The sequence below is a fragment of the Glycine max genome, chromosome 15 (assembly GCF_000004515.6).
Source record: "Glycine max cultivar Williams 82 chromosome 15, Glycine_max_v4.0, whole genome shotgun sequence".
Taxonomy (NCBI): domain Eukaryota; kingdom Viridiplantae; phylum Streptophyta; class Magnoliopsida; order Fabales; family Fabaceae; genus Glycine; species Glycine max.
This window is the reverse complement of record NC_038251.2, coordinates 22261602-22281423: the sequence shown is the minus strand read 5'-3', so window position 1 is coordinate 22281423 and position 19822 is coordinate 22261602. Positions and strand designations below refer to the sequence as shown.

The window sequence follows — 19822 nt, the reverse complement described above, 5'->3', positions numbered from 1 at the left end:
AAATGGTCGGGAAACCATGGAGATCAAGGGAAACCTTTATTTACCCCCCCAAAACCAAATTAGTCATGAATCCCTATCTTTGGGGCTTTTAAAAGGCTTTGGCATGTGTTGATTTCAAGACTGTCACTTGCAGTATAAGGCTTATGCATCATTTTGTTGCTGAAAATTTGAGTCAATGAAGCATGGGGCTTAAGCCTCAAGAAAAGCCATGCTCAATCCCCAAATGATGTGCAACTCTTCAAGATTTCCTTGTTTTTGTGCCATCATTAGCTACCACTTTAGACCTCTTTCTTCTTCATTCAAAATAAACAAAAATTAAGATGAGAAATTACCAAAATAGCTATCCTAAGGTTATTTTAATTTATTTACAAATTAACTATTAAAAAGGGCAAATTAAATTTAGAAACCTTAAAATACCTAGATAATTGCCTCAAAGTTATCATTCAAATAAGGTTCACAAGGCCATTATCACACAACAAGCTGAGGCTAACATAAATGTTGAAAATTATCCTAGTTTGAATTCAGAAGTTGCTAAAATCGGCATTGAAGCATGTTCGTCAGATAAAAAGCATGCACAAGCAAAAAGTAATGTAAGTTTAGAATCAAATGTTATGTTTTAATACTGGCAGTGCAATTTGCTGATTATATGACTTGATGGCCATAAAATTTGTTACAATTATTTATTTTTACATAACAATTTTAAAAGACACAGATAAAAAAGAAATGAGGTAATAATTTTTATGGAGCGATTAGTCTTAAGTGGAGCAATGAAATACAACGAACGTCGACCAATATCAACAAACATCAACCTCTACAACGAACCCCTTCGCAACTTATATGTATTCCATGCTCTATATGCATATACTACTGGAACAAAATAATGATATTTGTGAGACTAATCATGGATAAATGATCATTTTGGTTCTTGGGTAAATAAGTGATAATTTAGTGATGAAAATTCTGATTTAGTACCAAAATGTGAAAAAAAATGTCACAATTATATTCTATCATACAACTTATTTCCTCCGTCCCAAAATGACTGCAATTTTAATCTTTTTAAAAAAATTCCATTTTGACTTATGTTTTCACTTTTTAATAAGATATTTAAATATCTATTTGAATTTTTCATTAAGATATTGTATGAGAAGACTTAGTAATACTTTTATTGAGAGAAAAAGGAAATTTTAGTAAAATTATCTCCAAATAAAGGTTAATTCTCTTGGGATACTTGTTTTATTGGTTTGTGTAAAAAAAACTTAAGCATTAGTCATTTTGAGACGAAGGAAGTAAGGTCAAATTGACTCTCAAAAAATATTATTTAATGTCAAATTGGTCCTTGAAAAATAAAACTTAACCAAGTGGTTACTATAAAATATCGGTGTCGATAGTCAGCAAACAATATTGGTTTTAATATAAACTTAACCAAGTGGTCAAATTGACTAGAAAATAGGGTTTTAACATCAGTTGTTAAGGACTTTCAACATCGTTTATTAACCAATGTTGAAAGTACCGACTTTGAAAGTAATACCGTTAACATCGGTTTTGGAAAATCGATGTTAACATAAAAGTAACAATATTGATTTTTAAAAAATCAATGTTATATAGTAAGAATTATCAAGAAAAAAGGTCATATATCTTGATATCAACACCGGCTTTTACAAAAAAATGATGCTAACTTATGCATACAACATCGGTGTATATATTTACATTGGTTTTTCCAACAACCGATGTCGATAGTCAGCAAACAATATCGGTTTATAGTAAAAACTGATGTTGTTTTCTGATAACCGACATCTGTTATTGGTAAAAACCGATGTTGTATGTTCAACAACAACATCGATTTTTATAGAAACCGATGTTGTGAATGAAGCTTAACATCGGTTTTTTCAAAAACCGATGTTAATATATACATACAACATCGGTTTTTACTCAAAATTGATGTTGTTTTTTTGGATTTTTTAATGTGTTGTCTGTTTTTTTAATAACCCCAAATTAACCTATAAATTTAAAAACAGAATCACAGCAGATAATTTTCATTTTGTTTTCAAACAATTTTTAACAGAAATTCCATAAAAAAATTGATCATTTACCATGAATTAAAAGAATATTTATTGTGCATATAACATGAATTGTAAAAAATTTAAATTAAGTAAACTACAATTCCAAAATTCCTTAAGCACTAATTGTTTCATTTTTAACTTTCAAATAATAGGTTGCCCACTAGATGCGAAGCGCCTTCAATCTCTCTGGTTGCAATGGTCTAACATCATTGAAATACTGCATGATATAATAAAACATAAGTTAATAATATATAATACCAATTATAACAAAATGAAATATGTTTGAATTAAACAATTACAGTTTCCCAATTATTCTTGAAACTTCCTAAGATTATAGTTGACATCCAATGCATGACGTAATACCCACACTCAATGCTTCCTTTTTGTCTATTACACTAAATACATTATGAAATTTAGATAATTAATGTTAAGTACAAATTAGTCTACACAATATTAAAATATAACTAGAAGCTTTGTTTAAATGACTTACTTTAACAACAATCCACTTAGCAGCAACCTTGGATTTACTTTGTGGAGTATCGTCAAATCCTTTCAAAGCACTATTCAATAAAAACATGGATGTATATTATACAATTAAAATATTGATGTTCCCGACTAATGCTAATGCAAATGTATTGAAAAATAGAACTGACTTGTTAATAATTCCTTTGAGGTAGTTGTCTGGCCTATTATGCAACGAACAAAACCAGATGACAACATTTTCCTTAGGCAAAATGACGACCATTTGCCAATGTGCACTGCAATGGAGAACAATATAAGTTATTATACTATTATACATTGTTTAAATTCATTTGTTCAGTTTAACTTACCCATTCAAGTAGGCTCCTAGGTACACATCCCTCTTTAAATTCTACATTCAGTTCTTAATATAACTTTCTGATTCAAATTGTGATTGCCTAGATCTCTGTATTGACTGTGGCTCGAGGAATCCATATACATCAGCATTCCCTGCTCGCATATTTGTCTCAGTCATATGCCTATTGTTGTTAAAATAAAGTAAATTATGTATGAATTTAAAGCAGTAAGTTAGGTAATAAACAATAATGTAATATGACTTACAAAATCCATAATTGTATAACAGAGATGCTGAGACATTGACCAACATGTGCTATTTCAAACAGATCTTCATACTTTATGTAAAAGGGTTAGTTGTCATTAAACACCCCAAACATAGTAGCATCCCACATAACCTGCAACGACTTAAGAAAAAGTTGTGGAATGGTCAATGTCATCAGATATAGGGGATCATCGACATCATGATCTGATCTATCTGCATGTTTCGTCGGTCCCATAGCTCCATGTTTATCCAACACATTTAATTATCATAATTTAATTACAATGAACACTTTAATTAGAAAAAATATTTAATGATAGTGAAATACCTGTTCTAATAAACACTTGACAAGATGAGTCAGCCAAGCAATAAAGGTGTTAAGTGCCTACCCCACTAACTGAACCTTTTTGAGTGGGTATAGGAATGGGAGCATTTGCATCTCTAACTTCCTCAACACCAATGTTGACTTTATCATGGCGCAAAGGTATGTTGTGAATGATTGTCGACCCCTCATAAAGTCATCCTAGGGAAACCAGGCGGGGAGGACTTTCTTCGACGTACAACCCGCATTTCTTTGACCCGTGTCTGGGTCGTTCCCTGAGGGATCAACACAACTCTCCTTTGTGTTGACATAAGCAGCTGAAGGACCAACCTCAATCTTAGGAGGCAGTGCAAGTCCCTGTGATTGCATCTACTATTAAAACTTGGACTGCATCTGGCTAAAGGACAACATTTGTTGTCAAATCACTTTTTCTATGATCGACTCCTCCAACTAGTCCCTAATCTTTTGCGTCAGCTGCTCTAGGTCTTTGAGAGCCATGGACAAAGAAGTGCGGGAGGTCCTTGGAGCTGGTCCAAAGTATTGTTTGATCATGATACCGGCTCCAGTAGCACGTACACGACTAGGGTGTTCTGGTCGCTCAATGGCAGCAGTCAGTACATCCTGACTTCCATGAGCGATAAAGGAACCCTGTGAGGCCTGCTCCTCAGACATCAATCTTGTCAGTAATTTCCTTTGCTTCCTCAGACGTCATTTGGCCAGTTTTCTTGGTGTTGGCCATCTTCCACTTCACGTGTCATCTGATGGGAGATGGAGGATCAATCACGGTGTCAGTGCTTCCAGATTTAGCATCTTCCTCCAGTTGTTTCTTTTTCTTCTCATCCATCAACTTCTTTTCTAGAAATTCATAACCCCCACGAGACAACACGTGAGGGGCAGTGTTTTGTTTCTGAATGGTCTGTGCCTTCTTTCGCACATCCTTTAAAAACTAAACATTATCCAAAGTTATTATTGCTGACAATAATAAGTAAATTTAATGTCTAAAACAACGAAAATCACAAAGTTACCTCTCACAAAGGGTCTCTGCAGCTCTGACAAAATTGGGTCCACTTCTCCTTGCTAATGTTGTACTTTTTGCAAACAATGTCATCGACACCGTCCTTATCGGCTGCAAGTGCCCATTTCAATGTTAAGTCAGACTTGAACTATCTCCACTGCTCCCCCACGGTCTAAAGTGTTTTCTTTTTTGCCTCAAATCAGATGCTTTAGGGATATCAAATTCAGCTTAACAAACAAAAATTACATTTTATAGTTGGTAAATTTCAATTTTATTGTTAATCAACAAAATGCAGCATTTAAGTCAGATACTCGAATATCCTCCCATATCAAATCCTTCTGGGTAGTAGGGACTTGTTTCCAATTCTCATATGTCACATCTACCATATCACGAGCGACGATCCCCAAATATGTTCTTAACTTCTTTCTGTGGGGATTGTCGGCTTTCCCAGTTGCAGGATCCACATGGACCAGGGGTCTCTCTGCCCCAACTAGTCCAGTAGCCAATGATCTCAGTCGGGTCGCCTTTCATGTCCACTTCATGGTAGAAGGTGAATGTGATGTTGAATCAATCGGATGAGGAGGAGGAGGGGAGTTGGGTGGTGTAGGCATTTGCTGTTAAGAAAAAAAAACCAATTTTAAAAATGATCATAAAAGTATTTTATGTTATGTAACTGAATAAACTGAAATGAAGTACATATAAAAAGGACTAACATAAGTATCAATGAGTGATGTTAATTAATTCTCCTTCATCATGATCATTACGATTTGCATGAGCATCGTCAACTTTTTCTTCTCCAACGATGTTAGGCGAGATTTGTGCGTACAAAGGACTAACATAAGTATCAATGAGTGAATCATCATCTTCAACATTAACACCAATTGTTTTTCTGTGGAGAACCACTGACCACTTTTCATCACAAGGGTCTTGAACATAAAATACCTATTTAGCTTGTTCTGCCATGATGAATGGGTCATTCTAGTAAGCGAGTTTCTTAAGATCTACTAACGTAAATCCTACATCATTGGTCCGCACACCGATATTACTGTCAACCCACTTACATTTGAAAACACAAATAGTGAATTTGACATAGTTAACCTCCCAAATATCTTCAACGAAACCAAAGTAAGGGATGGAAGCTACATGGGGATTGTCATCATGTACACTAACGAAGTGTTGAGATTCATCCCTTAGGGTAACCCTATTGTTTTGCATTGTACTTTTCTCATCTTGTGCTTTTGTATAGAAGGAATACTTGTTTATATCGTATCCTTGCCAAGTTATAACATTTCTTTTAGGCCCATCTGCTAGCTTTCTTAACGTTCAGAAGCATTATCATCAGCAAAGATTATATCTTTAAACTAATCTAGGAAAGTCTTGTTATGCTCTTTCAACACCCTATTCTTCGACATTTTTGGATTACTTTCCTTCACTAAACCTTCATGGTGAAGTATGTATGGAAAAACTTCATTATTTTTATTCAATACATACAAATGAGTTTGTTGCAAACCTTCTACAATTGGAGTGATAACATGCAGTCCTCTTGAACCCTTACCTCCCACACTTTTGTCATGTCGAGACTCAGGAAGCCCAACAGGTTTTGCTTTTTCAATATACTCTGAACAAAATTCAATAGTTTCTTTTGTAATGTGCCTTTCCATAATAGATGCTTTCGGATGGTGTAGATTCTTTGTATACCATTTTAAGATCTTCATGTATCGCTCAACCGGGTACATCCACCGCAAATAAACAGGATCACAATATTTGATTTCTTTGACCAGATGAATAATTAAGTGAACCATGATGTTGAAGAAAGCAGGAGGAAAATACATCTCCAACTAACACAATATAATGGTAGCCTCATTTTCCAGCTTATCTAACTTGACAGGATCAAGGGCTTTGCTACATATGGCATTGAAGAATAAGTACAATTGAGTTATGGAAAGCCTAACTTTGTTAGGAAAAATGTCTCGTATGGCCACGGCTAACAATTGATGCATCAAGACGTGGTAATCATGAGAATTTAAGCCTACCAACTTAAGATCTTTCAACTGAACAAGGCTCTTAATATTTGAAAAGTATCCTTGTGGGACTTTGACATGGCGCAGACACTGACAAAAATTCATCTTCTCCTTTCTGGACAAAGTATGACAAGCAAGAGGCAAGTATATTTTTTTTACCATCAGACCTTGGATGTAACTGCGCTCGTATATCCATCTCAGCTAGAACTTGATGAGTATTCAAACCATCTTTCGTCTTGCCTTGAATGTTAATGAGTGTCCCAATGACACTAGCATAGACATTTTTCTCTACATGCATAACATCAATACAATGTCTAACATCTAGATCAGACCAGTATGAAAGATCAAACAAAATTGACCTTTTCTTCCATATGTAAATCTTACTTTTTTCCTTCTTTTGAGTCCTTCCAAATATAGTATTCAGGTGTTGAACCCGCTAAAAGACCTGGTGACCAGTTAATGGTATTGGCGCACTTTCATGCTATTGACTTCCATTAAAAGCTTTTTTCAATCGTCAGTAAGGCTGATGAGATTTTAGAAAACGTTGATGCCTAGTGTATACTGTTTTCTACCATGTTTCAGTTGTATGTAGCTTGTGTCTTCTTCACAGATGGGGCATGCACGATGGCCCTTAACACTGTACTCACTCAAATTTTCATATGCTAGAAAGTCATTAATGGTACAAAAAAAGCATTGCATGTAAATGAAAAGTCTCATTTAGAAACCCATCAAACACTAAAACTCTCTCATCCCACAAATTTGTCAAGTCTTCAATCAAGGGATTGAGATAAACATCGATGTCATTTTCTAGTTGTCTTGGGCCCGATATCATCATAGACAATATCATGTATTTTTGCTTCATACACAACCAAAAAGGCAAATTGTAAATTACTAGCAAAACTAGCCACGAATTGTGTTGAGTGCTTAAATTGCCATATGGATTCATTCCATCAGTAGCTAGTCCAAGCCTAAGATATCTTGCCTCTTTGCCGAAATTTGGATACAAACGATCAATCTTCTTCCGCTGAGAGGAATCAATCAAATGATAGAGCATTCCATCGTAGTTTCTCCCATTTGCATGTTATTTAAGGTCTTTTGTGTCATCTCCATTAGCAAAGAAATGCTTAAACCTTGGAATGATCAAAAGATACCACAACACCTTCGTTGGGGACCCATCTTTGAGTTTTCGTGACTACTACACTCATCATCATCCTTCACTTTGTACCATGATACCCCACACCTAGGGCATTTGTGCATTTCTTCAAACTCATGTTTGTACAGTATGCAATCATTAGGGCAAGCATGAATCTTCTGATACTCTATACCCATCGGACACAGTATCTTCTTGGTCTGATAGTAACTTTTTGGCAATGTGTTTTCCTCTGGAAGCATATCATGCACTACTTGAAGCAGTAAACTAAAGCTTTTGTCACTCCACCCATATTTGGCCTTCACATTAAGCAGACTTAACACCGTCGATAATAGCGTTAAGAAATTTTTGCACCTTGAATACAAAGGCTTCTTTGAATCAGTTTGCAATGTACCATACATAGGGGCATATGTTTGCTGAAAAGACTCTTGTCCAAGATCACGAATCATATCCTCTAAGCGATCTCCCATTACTACATCAAATGGTTTAGATTGGGAACCCCTCTACATGTCTATCAATTCACCATGTCATATCCACGTTGTATAATTCTTCTTAATCCCATCACACAATAGATGATCTCCTATGTCATCCAGTATTTGTTGTCTCCCGTTCAAACAATTTATGCTAGGACAAAAATATTTTTCGTCCCCATCCAATCGACTTTTTTCGGAAGCAAATTGCAAGAACTGTTCCACGCTTTCCTTATATGCAAGGCTCATGTGACTTTTGTTCATCCAACTCTGATCCATCTAAATAATAACTCTGTGATACTCACAAAGTTATTCGATGCATGAAAATCTCACGCTTTCATTAAAGGTGTGGCTCTATCCCATTCAGGAATACATTTTTTTTATGGTAGCTTCATACATCAAGGTTAAGTCTATTTTGTTAAATTTGACGAAATTTTGGCAGCATTTTGCATTGATCTCCAAGTACACGACATGAAGTGGTGACATTAATTCCCCGACAATGAAGTATGTTCTTAGAGAACAACTAGAAATGCATTTTACCGAAATTTCATCAAATTCAACAAAATAATCTTAACCTTAACGCATGAATCTACCATAAAAATATGACTCCCCAAACTATCCAAACGGACAATTCAAGACTCAATACAACGATTAATGCAAACTGTCCGCAAGAATCATTGTATTCAATCTCAAACGGGAATCTAAGGTTCACTCATGGTCAGCATAATTTGTATAGCATATATCAATTCTCATTAATCGCAGTGAACAAGTAATAAAAACATTGGTAACAAACAACAACATCAAAAGTTTACGAAAAACATTTGTACCTGTGATGATGAGCAGCACGGTCGAAAAATAGAGCAACAATCCAATAAAGAGCTCAATCACCACCTACATCAATCATCATTCCCAAAAACATTATTATTATTATCATTATTTATGGCTACCGGTGCAAATAAACTCAACATTTGAATGAATCGAATGAGCCTCATTTTTTTAAGAAAATTATACATTTGAATGATTTCATAGACTCAACAGACTGATTCTAGTCACTTTCTAACTCTTTTCCAAGGTGCCATTTGTTTCTCAATGACAATGACCACAATTACAAAAACCAATAACTATCATTCACGATGAAAGGACATAATATTCTAGAGATCAAATCTGCATGGTATAAAAAATGCATCTTCTTACCTCTTTTTTGTATGCAAAATCCAGGAATTGGTGGGGCAATACGACCTAAGTTTGTTAGGATCCTGTCAAATACCTTTTGTGTTTGGTCACCAGTCAAATCCACTCTTAGCTGCAATTTAATCCATAAGATAGTTATCACAACATCAAACCCAAAAGTACTAGGAAATGAAAAATCATAAAAACAACACGATGTAGTAATTTATGAACACACTCTAGTAAAAAATTAAAAAATAAAGGATAGAAGAGGGAGACTAATGATATATTTGGGCATATTTTTGTGTATATTTGAAGCTGCGGGTTGCATTGTATGCCAATGGCAATGTTTGATAGCAACCAAAAAATATTAGCTTCAATCTTGACCTGCTTGTATAAACAAAAGTAACATGATGAATTACATCATGACGACAGAAACTAATTAAAATACCACATGGAGAAGACTTTGCCTGATCAATTGAGCATGAAGACAACCAAAGGTTGGTTATCAAATTAACACAGTTGATCAGAAAAATCAATAATTCTTTAGTACAAAAAATTTGTAATTGATGTTTTTAAACCTACAAGGCAAGAGCATGATAATATATTAATATCATTACAGCACTAGCTTTAACTCACAACAAAACAGGTACACAGGAAAATACAATAAATCTAGAACATGCAAGTTGGTACATTATCCATTTTCTGTACTTAAAACTCCCTACCTAGAGCATCAATTCATAAGAGCTCCAGCAAAGGAAAATGGAATCAAAAGTTACCTGAATTAAGACCTGAAATTGGTGTAGTGAGATGTCTGATAGTTGTCTCAGTGCTGGTGGGACTAAAAAAATACCTAAGCTGCATGGAAGAACATTATAGCAAAATAATTTGAGTATCATAGGAATGCTAATGGTGAGTGAAGTAATTTGAGTACCTCGTCGTCTTGTACAAAGTGAAACCGAGAGAAAAAATGGCTCTGGATTTTGCATTTGGAATGGAAAGAACGTGAATGCAAATGAAAAAAAAAAACAGAAGTCCCAATGCACAAAGAAGAGCAAACAGTGCCTAAAAAACAAAGTCATATCATAGGGTTGCATTTGGAACTTGGCAAGTTTTTAAGTTCTAGTGTATTACCCCAGTTTACGAGTACAATGAGTATAAAGAAGAGCAAACAGTGCCCAGAAAACAAAGTCAATTGTCATACTCTAATTTTATTCGGGGACTATCATTTGCTAACATTTTGATTATTGCTAGCCAAGTTGAGCTGCTTGACACTAGTTGCCGCGTAATCTAAAAGGTTTTTCGACGTTTCTGAAAAGAATATGGTAAATACCCAAAAGGGAGGGCAAAAGGGTCATTTGCAAGCTTTTTCTGACCCCTGGCTCGCCCAAGCCAGCCTCTGGCTCGCCTGGGCCCCCAAATGACATAAGGGTGAAGTAACCAGCTCGCCTGGGTGAGCTGCTAATCAACCAAGTCCCCTCATTTCCTATAAATAGGCATGAGAGGGTTGAAGGAATGGGTTCAGCCTTCATATATTGAAAGGATTAAGAGAAATTAGAGAGAAGAGGAAGAAAGAAGGAAAAAACAAGGCCGAGGCGCTATCGAATTGCGACCGAATCGACTTCTACATTGTTCTTCGTACTTCATCTTGTTAGTGTTTGTCTTTAAGGATTTGAACATGATTCATGGACCCTTAGGGGTCCTCTTTATTGTTTTGTGCATCTTCATCTCCTTCCCCTATTATCGGTAATCGCTTTTCTTTTGTAAAGTAAGTTTTAACCGATCATTAATGCCGCAAGTTATCCTAAAAAAAGGGGTTGAAGGTTAATAAGCAAAAACCAAGATAAAACCAACTCATAACTAACTTTTTTTTATCAAATATCACTTGAGATCGTTTCAAGGTCCAACGCCTTAACGATTCTCTCCACTTTTCAAAAATCAAAAGATCGTTTCAAGGTCCAACGCCTTAAACGATTCTCTCTGCTTTTCAAATTTTAAAACATAGTTTCAAAGTCCAACGCCTTAAACGACTTTTTTTCGTAATTAAAATCAATCTTTCAAAAACATAAAAGTAATGTAGCACACAAACTTTCAGACTTAAAGAACTACGTAGGTCTGAATTCCTCATCACACCTGAGGATACGTAGGAGCAAGGGCAACACCCTTGTAGACCCCAAAAAATTAAAATATATATATATAAAAAAGAGAAATACATGAAAAATATATATAAAAAAAAGAAAAATACATAATTTTGAAGTCATGTTTTGCACACTCGATCAAAGGCTGTCATCCCTTGCTTATTAACCCTTATTTACAAGAATGCCACCACGTTTTTGTTAACATGATTTTATAAAAAATTAATGTTAATTTAACTATGTTAAATCTATAATTTCTAGTAGTGAATAATTTTTTGTCAGATTTTACTAAACTCCCGGTCAAATTCCGAATTAATCAAAGTCTTTTTTTCCTGATGAACCAAAGGGTTAAGACTAAAATAAAAAAAATTCATCATTAAACATTACAACTCGATAAAAAAATGATCCCACAAAACTTAACCATACACATAATTATAGTAGTTTTTACAGATTTACACAATGCATATTCAAGACTAAATCTCCTATTTACACAATTAGGAATGTCATTTACCCGACTAATTATTGTTACTTTTTTGTTATTTCTGATAAGATATCATCTCAGACATAGACGTGAGATTAATTTTTTTTTATCAGCACGTGAGATTAATTATTGTTGGATATCATTTATTTACTAAGATTCAATACATCAAAACAAAATTTCTTAGACTCAAATACATTATTCTGTATATTTATTTTAGTTTCTACAAACGAAGAACAACAACTGAGTAAATGCTGTAAAAAAAACAATTGAGTAAAAATTGCTGTAAATAACATTTTTTTTTCTTAATTGCCAGTTTTTTTATTAAATTATTCTTTAGTTGCGAAAAAAGATTTCTCATTTGATTCCCATGTATTCATGCACACACCAAAAAAAAAATGATTCCCGTATGTTTTTGGTATACTTAAACATGTCATACAAATTATGCCACATGATTTCTACAAGAAATTTAAAGAAGAAAACAACAACATTCACTTTCTGCTAAGTTAGATTTCGTTTTCTTGTCCTTTTCTCCTTCCTTTTGCATGTTGAGCTACTTTCAGCCTGTGCATTCACGAATTTTCTCTTTTCTCCCCAGTTCCCCTTTTCAACTGTGCTCTTACGTAGTTCGTGTGTATACAGAGCCAATGATGACCACAATTCAGATTCTATTTTAAATGCAAAGAACAAAAAGTGGGCAAACCAAAATATCACATTATACATATAACTAACTGCAATTATTGACAAACAATCTTATCTATTAAGCATGTGATAAAGGTTCGATATCAGGTCTGCAAGTATAGAAAAACATAAATTAAAAAAGATCAATCTCTTACACAAATCTAAGTACTTCTAAAGAGTATTTAGCTCTTAGCGCAGGAATACACCAGTTTTTTAAAATAAAAAAATCCTGTCCACATGCAGAGTACTTTTGGTTTATGTTAATCTCTTTTCAGTGTTCTCTCATGTTTTTTTAAAAAAGAAAAAACTGTTCTCTCATGTACGGATATTTTTATATCAGAGATTTGATACGCATTGACAACATTTAAATTTTATAGATGCAACGTTTCCTAATTTATTATCTTAAATCTTTCAGTTCATTGATGACTGCATGGTATTGCAATATGGGCACCTAACTGTACTTTTGCAGATCTGGATTATGATTCTTTTATGATGTATAAGAATCCAATCCTAGGTTTTTAATAAATAGCTGAAGAAGTTGGTTACATATTGGAAACAGAGTTCTTGAGTATGAACATTTAGAAAGCTTTCCAATCTAATAGCTATCATTTACCACAATCTCAATCTCAAGAAGAAAAAAGATAAGGACAACCATATTCAAGCCTACAAAAATTTCAAATTGCCGGTCATACTAGTGCCTAGTATATACCACATGCTGTTGAAATGTATATACATTTGTTGGTAATTCAAAGAAACAATCCTGTGTGTATACAAACCGTATGTCCAATTGTACATCATGTAATGCAGTGAGTTGATCGGTCGTCCAAGATGGTCATTCTGCAGGTACTTCATCAAAGCCAAAAGTGCAACATTGCCTGTTCATAGACACTATCATTAATTCTTATTTCAAACGTCAGAAATAAAGAGCACAAATAATTCTTCATCAAAAACCAGTCCTAACCTATCTTTTCACATGAAAACTAATACCAAATGTAAAGTAGAGTGCATACCACAGAAAAAAACTCATTCAGGCAATAGACATAATTTTTTTTCTATCTCAAAAGTGAAGGAAAGAAACATCATATTATATTTTACCTCTTGGAGAGGAGCCAAATACACATCATTCTTAGGAGTGGTTTTTTTGGTTTCCAAGCATCTCATCTCCGATTGTATCATTTGGAGTTGACTTTGTATGTCCTTTAACAGCCTCAACTGCTCTTCACCATTCCCTTCATGGGTAATCTCTTGCCTTGCACTAATTCTCTCCCTCTCAAGCCTCTCAATTCTCTGATTCAGCTTTTGAAACTCAGCTTGAGAATTGCAATCCACACCCATCCCCTCTTTCTGGCCAATGATAGTCATCATCATATCTCTAAGACAAGGAGTTTTGATTTCACCATGTACTTTAAACATACCCTTTTTCTTTTCTGCATCATGTTTAAGAGGAGATTCAACCATTCCCTCAGACACAGAATCTGGTTTTGTTAATCTATTCTCTGCATCAGAATTCCATTTCTCAAACCTTTTTCCCCCATGTTCACTGACTTCATGATTTTCACTAGTTTGTGGGACTTCATACACATCATGAACATTAAGGATGCGAGGAGAATCATTAGCTACTCCTCTATTGGGTGTACTTTCACCTTGACTCACTTCATCTAAGTTAGTAGAGATCAATCTGTGTGTTTGATCACATGCCATCTTAGCACTAGCATGCGGTAAAATTGAACAAGACCTCCCTCTTCTACTTCTCAAATTTGCACTCTTTTCTCCTTCAGCACAATCAGAAATCACCCTCACTTGTTCATTCAACTCCTTTATCTGGTTCAAATATGAATCAAGAGTTCCACTGCCAGGTTGAGCAACTTCTTTGTCAGTAGTACTCTCCTCCATTATCTTAGGAATCACATCAAGAACTGGACTAGGTGATCTTCCCCTCTTTGCAGCAGCTCTTAAAGAACTCAGAAACTGAATTGCGGGCATTGATTGTAACCTTCTAACAGTGCTACTCTGACCCCCATTTTCTCCATTTCTTTGATCACTCCTATTCAACAACAAAAGATCCTCTTCGAGTTCACACCCCAAGCTCATAAGTTTGTGTCTATAAGCATGCACTTGAAACTCGAGCGACGCAATTTGCACTTCCTTCTGATACATTATTTCCTCAAAAGCCTCAAGAGAGACCTCAGCATGGCCTATCTTCTCCTCTGCCACTCTCTTGTAGTGACTTGCCTCCATCTTCACCAGGGCTATCTCTCCCTGCAAACGCAGTATCATGTCCAGTGCTTCACTTGTTGCAGTGGCTGAAGCTTCTCTTTCCTCATCCAATTCAGCATATAGCTTTTCCAGAAGTTGCTGCTGCACACAAAGCATGTCCTTCATTGCTGTTACATCACTTTTACTTCTAGATATCACAGAACACTTTATTCTTTTTCCTGCCATACTAAACCTTGATTATTGGATTTGAAGCTATCACCAAATTCTGAACACAGAACATAGAAATTCAATATCGGTATATCACAATCACCCTTCAACTTGCAAATTACAATCATAAAGAATGATAGGGGGAGAAATTATTGTGATTTTTTGTTTAATCAAAATAGACTTTAGAGATCAATTACAATATTTTAAGATAAAGTATTATCTGAGAGAAAATGCTGTCACCAAGGCATGTGAGCATAGTGTATAAATAAACAAATAAACTCACAAAACCCACGAAAATTAAGGAATCTATTTTTGAAAGTCTACTAGACTACTACTACTCCATGTGCCGTGCCTCAGAAACAGAATAACTATACAAGTCACCTAGAAGAAATTTTGGCGTTATATAAAATCCTAATTGCCAATTTCCAACGAGACTCATGAAAATTCCACTAAATGTGATTAGTTAAGTTTCTGACGGGGAACAGTCATCCGCAAAATTAAATACTTCGTAATAATGGCATGATAACAAAAAAATTAACAATATTACAAATGGTATGACAAAGAAGGTGATCCATTAACAGATATATCATATATATCCTTAACGAAGAAGAAAATGATGACAGAAAGCAGCCACTTACCAGTTACCAGTACAGAATCTGAACCCAACAAAAAATGAGAAACCCGTTTGTGAGAAAGAAAAGAGTTAGCACTTGAATCAACGCGAATGGGATCTTGTAGAAGGGTGTAGGGACAAAAGGAAATGAAGGGAAAGTAAACTTAATAAAGAAGATTGGTTTGCTTATAAAGGGAAATGAACAAAGAGTGTACAGAACTGTACACGCTTTTCAAACAAGGAAAAAGACTTCAGACCAAATTGGATGGAAATGAACTGGGACAAACATGGAAATCTTGCAGTGGAGCGTGAAGAAACAATCTTGGTCACACTCACAAGTACCAAAGGGCCACTCACTCTGCTTGTGTCTTAATTGTCACAAGTAAATGCATGTTTGGATTGAATTTAGAAATATTATGCCCATAGCACAAGTTTTAATGTAAATCCAATGATAAAAGTAAAATGAAAGTAAAAGTAAGAACCATCATCTTTTTGGCAAAATTATTTTTGCTTCAAAGTATCTTTTAACCTTAAAACTAAATATGCACTATGAAGAAATAAAAAGCGAATTTTATTGGAGATATAATGTTACTCTACTAGTAAAGGAAGAAGGAAAAAAAAAGAGAAGTCATGATTCAAATTTCAGAACTTTTCACTAGAAAAAACTAACATTAATTGGTAACATTTCTCGATAAAAAGGTTGGCTTTTGTTATTTGGGCACAGGACGCACACACGGGGAAAACAAGAGGGTGTGGCTTTCGGTTTGCAGTTACGGACAAAACCACGGTTCGTTAACGTTTACGCCTTGGTTTTAATGCCCACAATCATTTTTTTCTTTTCCCGTTTTTTTTTTAAGTGTTGGGCGGTGATTAATCATTTAATTTCTCATTTCCTTGTTGGTAATGGATTCGGATTCTGATTTGTCATTTGACTTTTTCTTTCCTTCTCTTTAAAGTTGTTCTGATTTTCTTAATATTACCAAAAATGTATAATATTAATAATTAACAACATAATTTCTTTGTTATTTTCATTTGACTTGTTTTTATGTACTATACTATTTGACATTGCTTTCTTACGGCCTAGTTGAAAATTTAATGAATTTGATTGACATCACATTTGATGATAATATTAAGATGTAAAAGTTAACATGTATGAGTTAGCATATATGCTAATATAACACTTACATGGACGTAAAAATGATATAATGCATTAGGGTGGCATGCAAAAATAACAAAAGAAATAACATAATGACATTTAGGATTAGTCCAAAAGTAAAATGACTAAAATTCAAACTATGAATCCACCAACAAAAAAATTATTTCTTGTTAGTTTTTAAAAACACAATGGCCTCATATGTTAAAAAAAGATCTACTATGATTATCTCATTTAAAGTAAAATATTTTTCTTAAAATTTATTTTTGATTTCACTCACCATTAGGTTGGCCTAATGACACTAGGAGGGATCAAACACCCTCTCCCAGTCAACCAGCAACAACACAACCAATATACTAATGAATTAGTTTGACATATAATTACAATTTGAAATATTTATAACTATATATACATATATATAACTTAAATCATCAGCTAAAATTGCATATATATTTAGCACTACCAAATTAAATAGTTTTAATACTATATAAATTATTAATATTAAAATTAATAAGTATACAATAATAATGTTAAAATTAATATCCATAAATATATACTAAATATGTAATACAAATAATTAATGATAATATTAAAATTAATAATATGTATAAAGATCAAAATTACACAATTTATTACTATTAAGAGTGAAGTTTCAAATCCCATCTTTGTATATACTAATTTATATACATGGAAGAATTTGATCCTACCAGTAGAGCTAGCAAAATGGATTGGCCTGTCGACTTGATCCGTCTAGCAGGATCGAATTGGACTGAAAAAATGTTGGTCAAAATAGAATCAAACCCATTTAGGTCAGCCCAATGAACCTGTTGGGTTAGACTGGACTTAAGAAACATAAGTGTGAATTCAATCGGGTATATTTTGGCCTGATATTTAAAAAAAAAAATCTTCTGAATTTGCTTAGATTTAGACTTTAAAAAGTAAAAGGAACCAATATGAATTGGGTCGACGGGTCACCAAGCCTGACTACACTTCAAAAAAATAAGTTCCGTATAGAAAATATTTTGATCCATTTATAACATGGACTGGCTTGACCCAATTTATTTTTCATGCTTGACCTGATGGATCAGGCCAGACTAACGTGCCCGTTTTTTCATCTTTACCCACTAGTACAATTTTGTTAATTCCTTTATTATTTTTGCATGTCTCATCAACACTCAACATCATGATCACATATCACGTCAGCATACATATCAACCCACATCTTGTGTCACATCATCATGTTAGCTATAACATCATCATCATATGTCACATTAGCAAAATCCATTGAATTTCTAACGAAATATGAGGAAGAGACTTGATTGTAACTTGAAGGCAACTTGGGAAACTCAATTAGCATAATTGAAACCTTGTGATCAAAATCCCACAATTAGAATAGGAGATCAAAAGTGCAACTATGTCTTTTCAATTATAATATATTTAAGGAGTTTAATTGTTGTTTAGCCAATTATCTTTTCATTCATTATTCATTTAGCCCTTTTTATTTTATAGTTCGCATGTATGTTTTATGGAGACAATTTTGCATGAGTTGAATAGGAATATTACATGTAACAAAACTCTCCTTCAAATATTTAATGTAGTTGTATATCCAGAACTAAAAAAAATATTTATTAAATTTAAATAATTTTATATCAATTAATTTACGTGCTTGATGATATTTAGCCCATTAAATGCAGGAAAGATATTTTATTTACTTATAATCTAACATTTTTTAAAGAAAAACTTACAACACCACCGCTAAGATTAGCACTAATTATACATGCACCCCTCCATTTGAGACTAATACATTGGCACCCCCTTCTTTTAACAGTGTTACCTTCTGTAAAGTTTTTAAAGAAAATTAGATTTAGGGGGGTGTATTGGATTGGGATTTTGAGAGAATATTTTGACAAAAACAATCTTGAAGATTTTAAAAGATTATGTGGGATTGTATTGATTTTGTGGGATTTTAAAAGATTTTTTTTAAAAGACTTTTTACAATCAGGATTCTTAACCCAAGATTTTAATGGATTTCTAACACAGATTTTTAAGATTTCAAAGTACTTTATGGATTTTTAAGATTTTGAAAGATTAATACATTTTAAACAAAAAAATAACGGAAGTTACAAAAGTGAATGAAAAAGATGATAAATAAATTATAATGTTTGAATAAAGAAAATAAAAACGATAGAAATTTTAAACCTTTTAATAACAAAGTCATTATTGCCTAAAAAAATAATAACAAAGTGATTCTCACTTCATGTTCGCCTAATTATTAGCATTTCTCCACATATCTGAACCTATATTAGTCCTCCATATATTAGCATCTTCTCGTTCTTGTTCTTGTGTTTGAACAATGGGTTCATGATCATTGTCTTCGTAATTTGGTAACACTGAAGATGAAGATGAAGACTCGTCAGTAGGTTCCACTGGAAATTCATCAGAACGACATTCTTTGCGAAGAAAATTATGAAGTGCTGCACATGCCAACACAAGCTCTGCTTGTGTTTTAAATAGAAATGGAGGTGCTGACTTAAAAATTGTGAACCGCGATTTAAAAATACCAAATATCCTCTCAATCACATTCCTTAAGGATGCATGCCGAAGATTAAATAATTCCTTTTCATTTTCAGGGTCATTACCGTGACCTGCAAAGTCTTGTAGATGATATCGTACACCTCGATATGGGGCTAAAAATTTGAGTCGATTAGGAAATCCACAATCCACCAGATAATACTTACCTTGGGGCACTTTAAGTCCATTCTTCCTTGCCAAAGCATCACTTAACACCTTGGAATCATGTGCTGAACCCTCCCACCCGCTAAGAACGTACATGAATTCCAAATCAAAGTTACAAGCAACTAATACATTTTGTGATATATTTCCATGACAATCACGATAACTGCTTACATCTCGTCCTTTTACTGATGCGGGAATATGTGTACCATCAATAGCTCCAATGCAATCCTAAAGTGTGTGTATCAATAATCATAAATATTATTATAATAATCACAATTATAATTATAATTTTGTTATAATTAGATAATGATCACATACCTTA

The 19822-nt window shown here is 33.9% G+C and overlaps 1 protein-coding gene across 3 annotated transcripts; it reads right to left on the bottom strand.

Annotated features, from left to right (window-relative positions):
* Positions 1-12194: 12194 nt before the first annotated feature.
* Positions 12195-16809, bottom strand: LOC100814055 (myosin-binding protein 7). Of its 3 annotated transcripts, XR_001384886.3 has the most exons (4): positions 15637-16809; positions 13670-15056; positions 13351-13449; positions 12195-12561 (listed from the first exon to the last, which is right to left on the bottom strand). XR_001384886.3 is itself a non-coding variant. In XM_006597863.4 (3 exons), the coding sequence occupies exons 2-3, from the start codon at positions 15014-15016 to the stop codon at positions 13426-13428; spliced, it is 1371 nt and encodes a 456-aa protein (XP_006597926.1). In that variant the 5' UTR covers positions 15017-15056; positions 15637-16808; the 3' UTR covers positions 12872-13425. The 3 variants fall into 3 exon arrangements, 2 of the variants coding, with proteins under 2 accessions (XP_006597926.1, XP_006597927.1); XM_006597863.4 differs by lacking the exon at positions 12195-12561 and having other exon boundaries at positions 12872-13449; positions 15637-16808; XM_006597864.4 differs by lacking the exon at positions 12195-12561 and having other exon boundaries at positions 12872-13449; positions 13670-15009; positions 15637-16808.
* Between the last annotated feature and the right edge of the window lie 3013 nt (positions 16810-19822).

Excerpts from the sequence above, each read along its gene's own strand:
- LOC100814055 (XM_006597863.4), bottom strand. The coding sequence starts at position 15,016 with ATGGCAGGAAAAAGAATAAAGTGTTCTGTGATATCTAGAAGTAAAAGT. Across the intron at positions 13,450-13,669 it reads ATTTGGCTCCTCTCCAAGAG|GCAATGTTGCACTTTTGGCT; the intron begins GTAAAATATAAT and ends GTCTATGAACAG.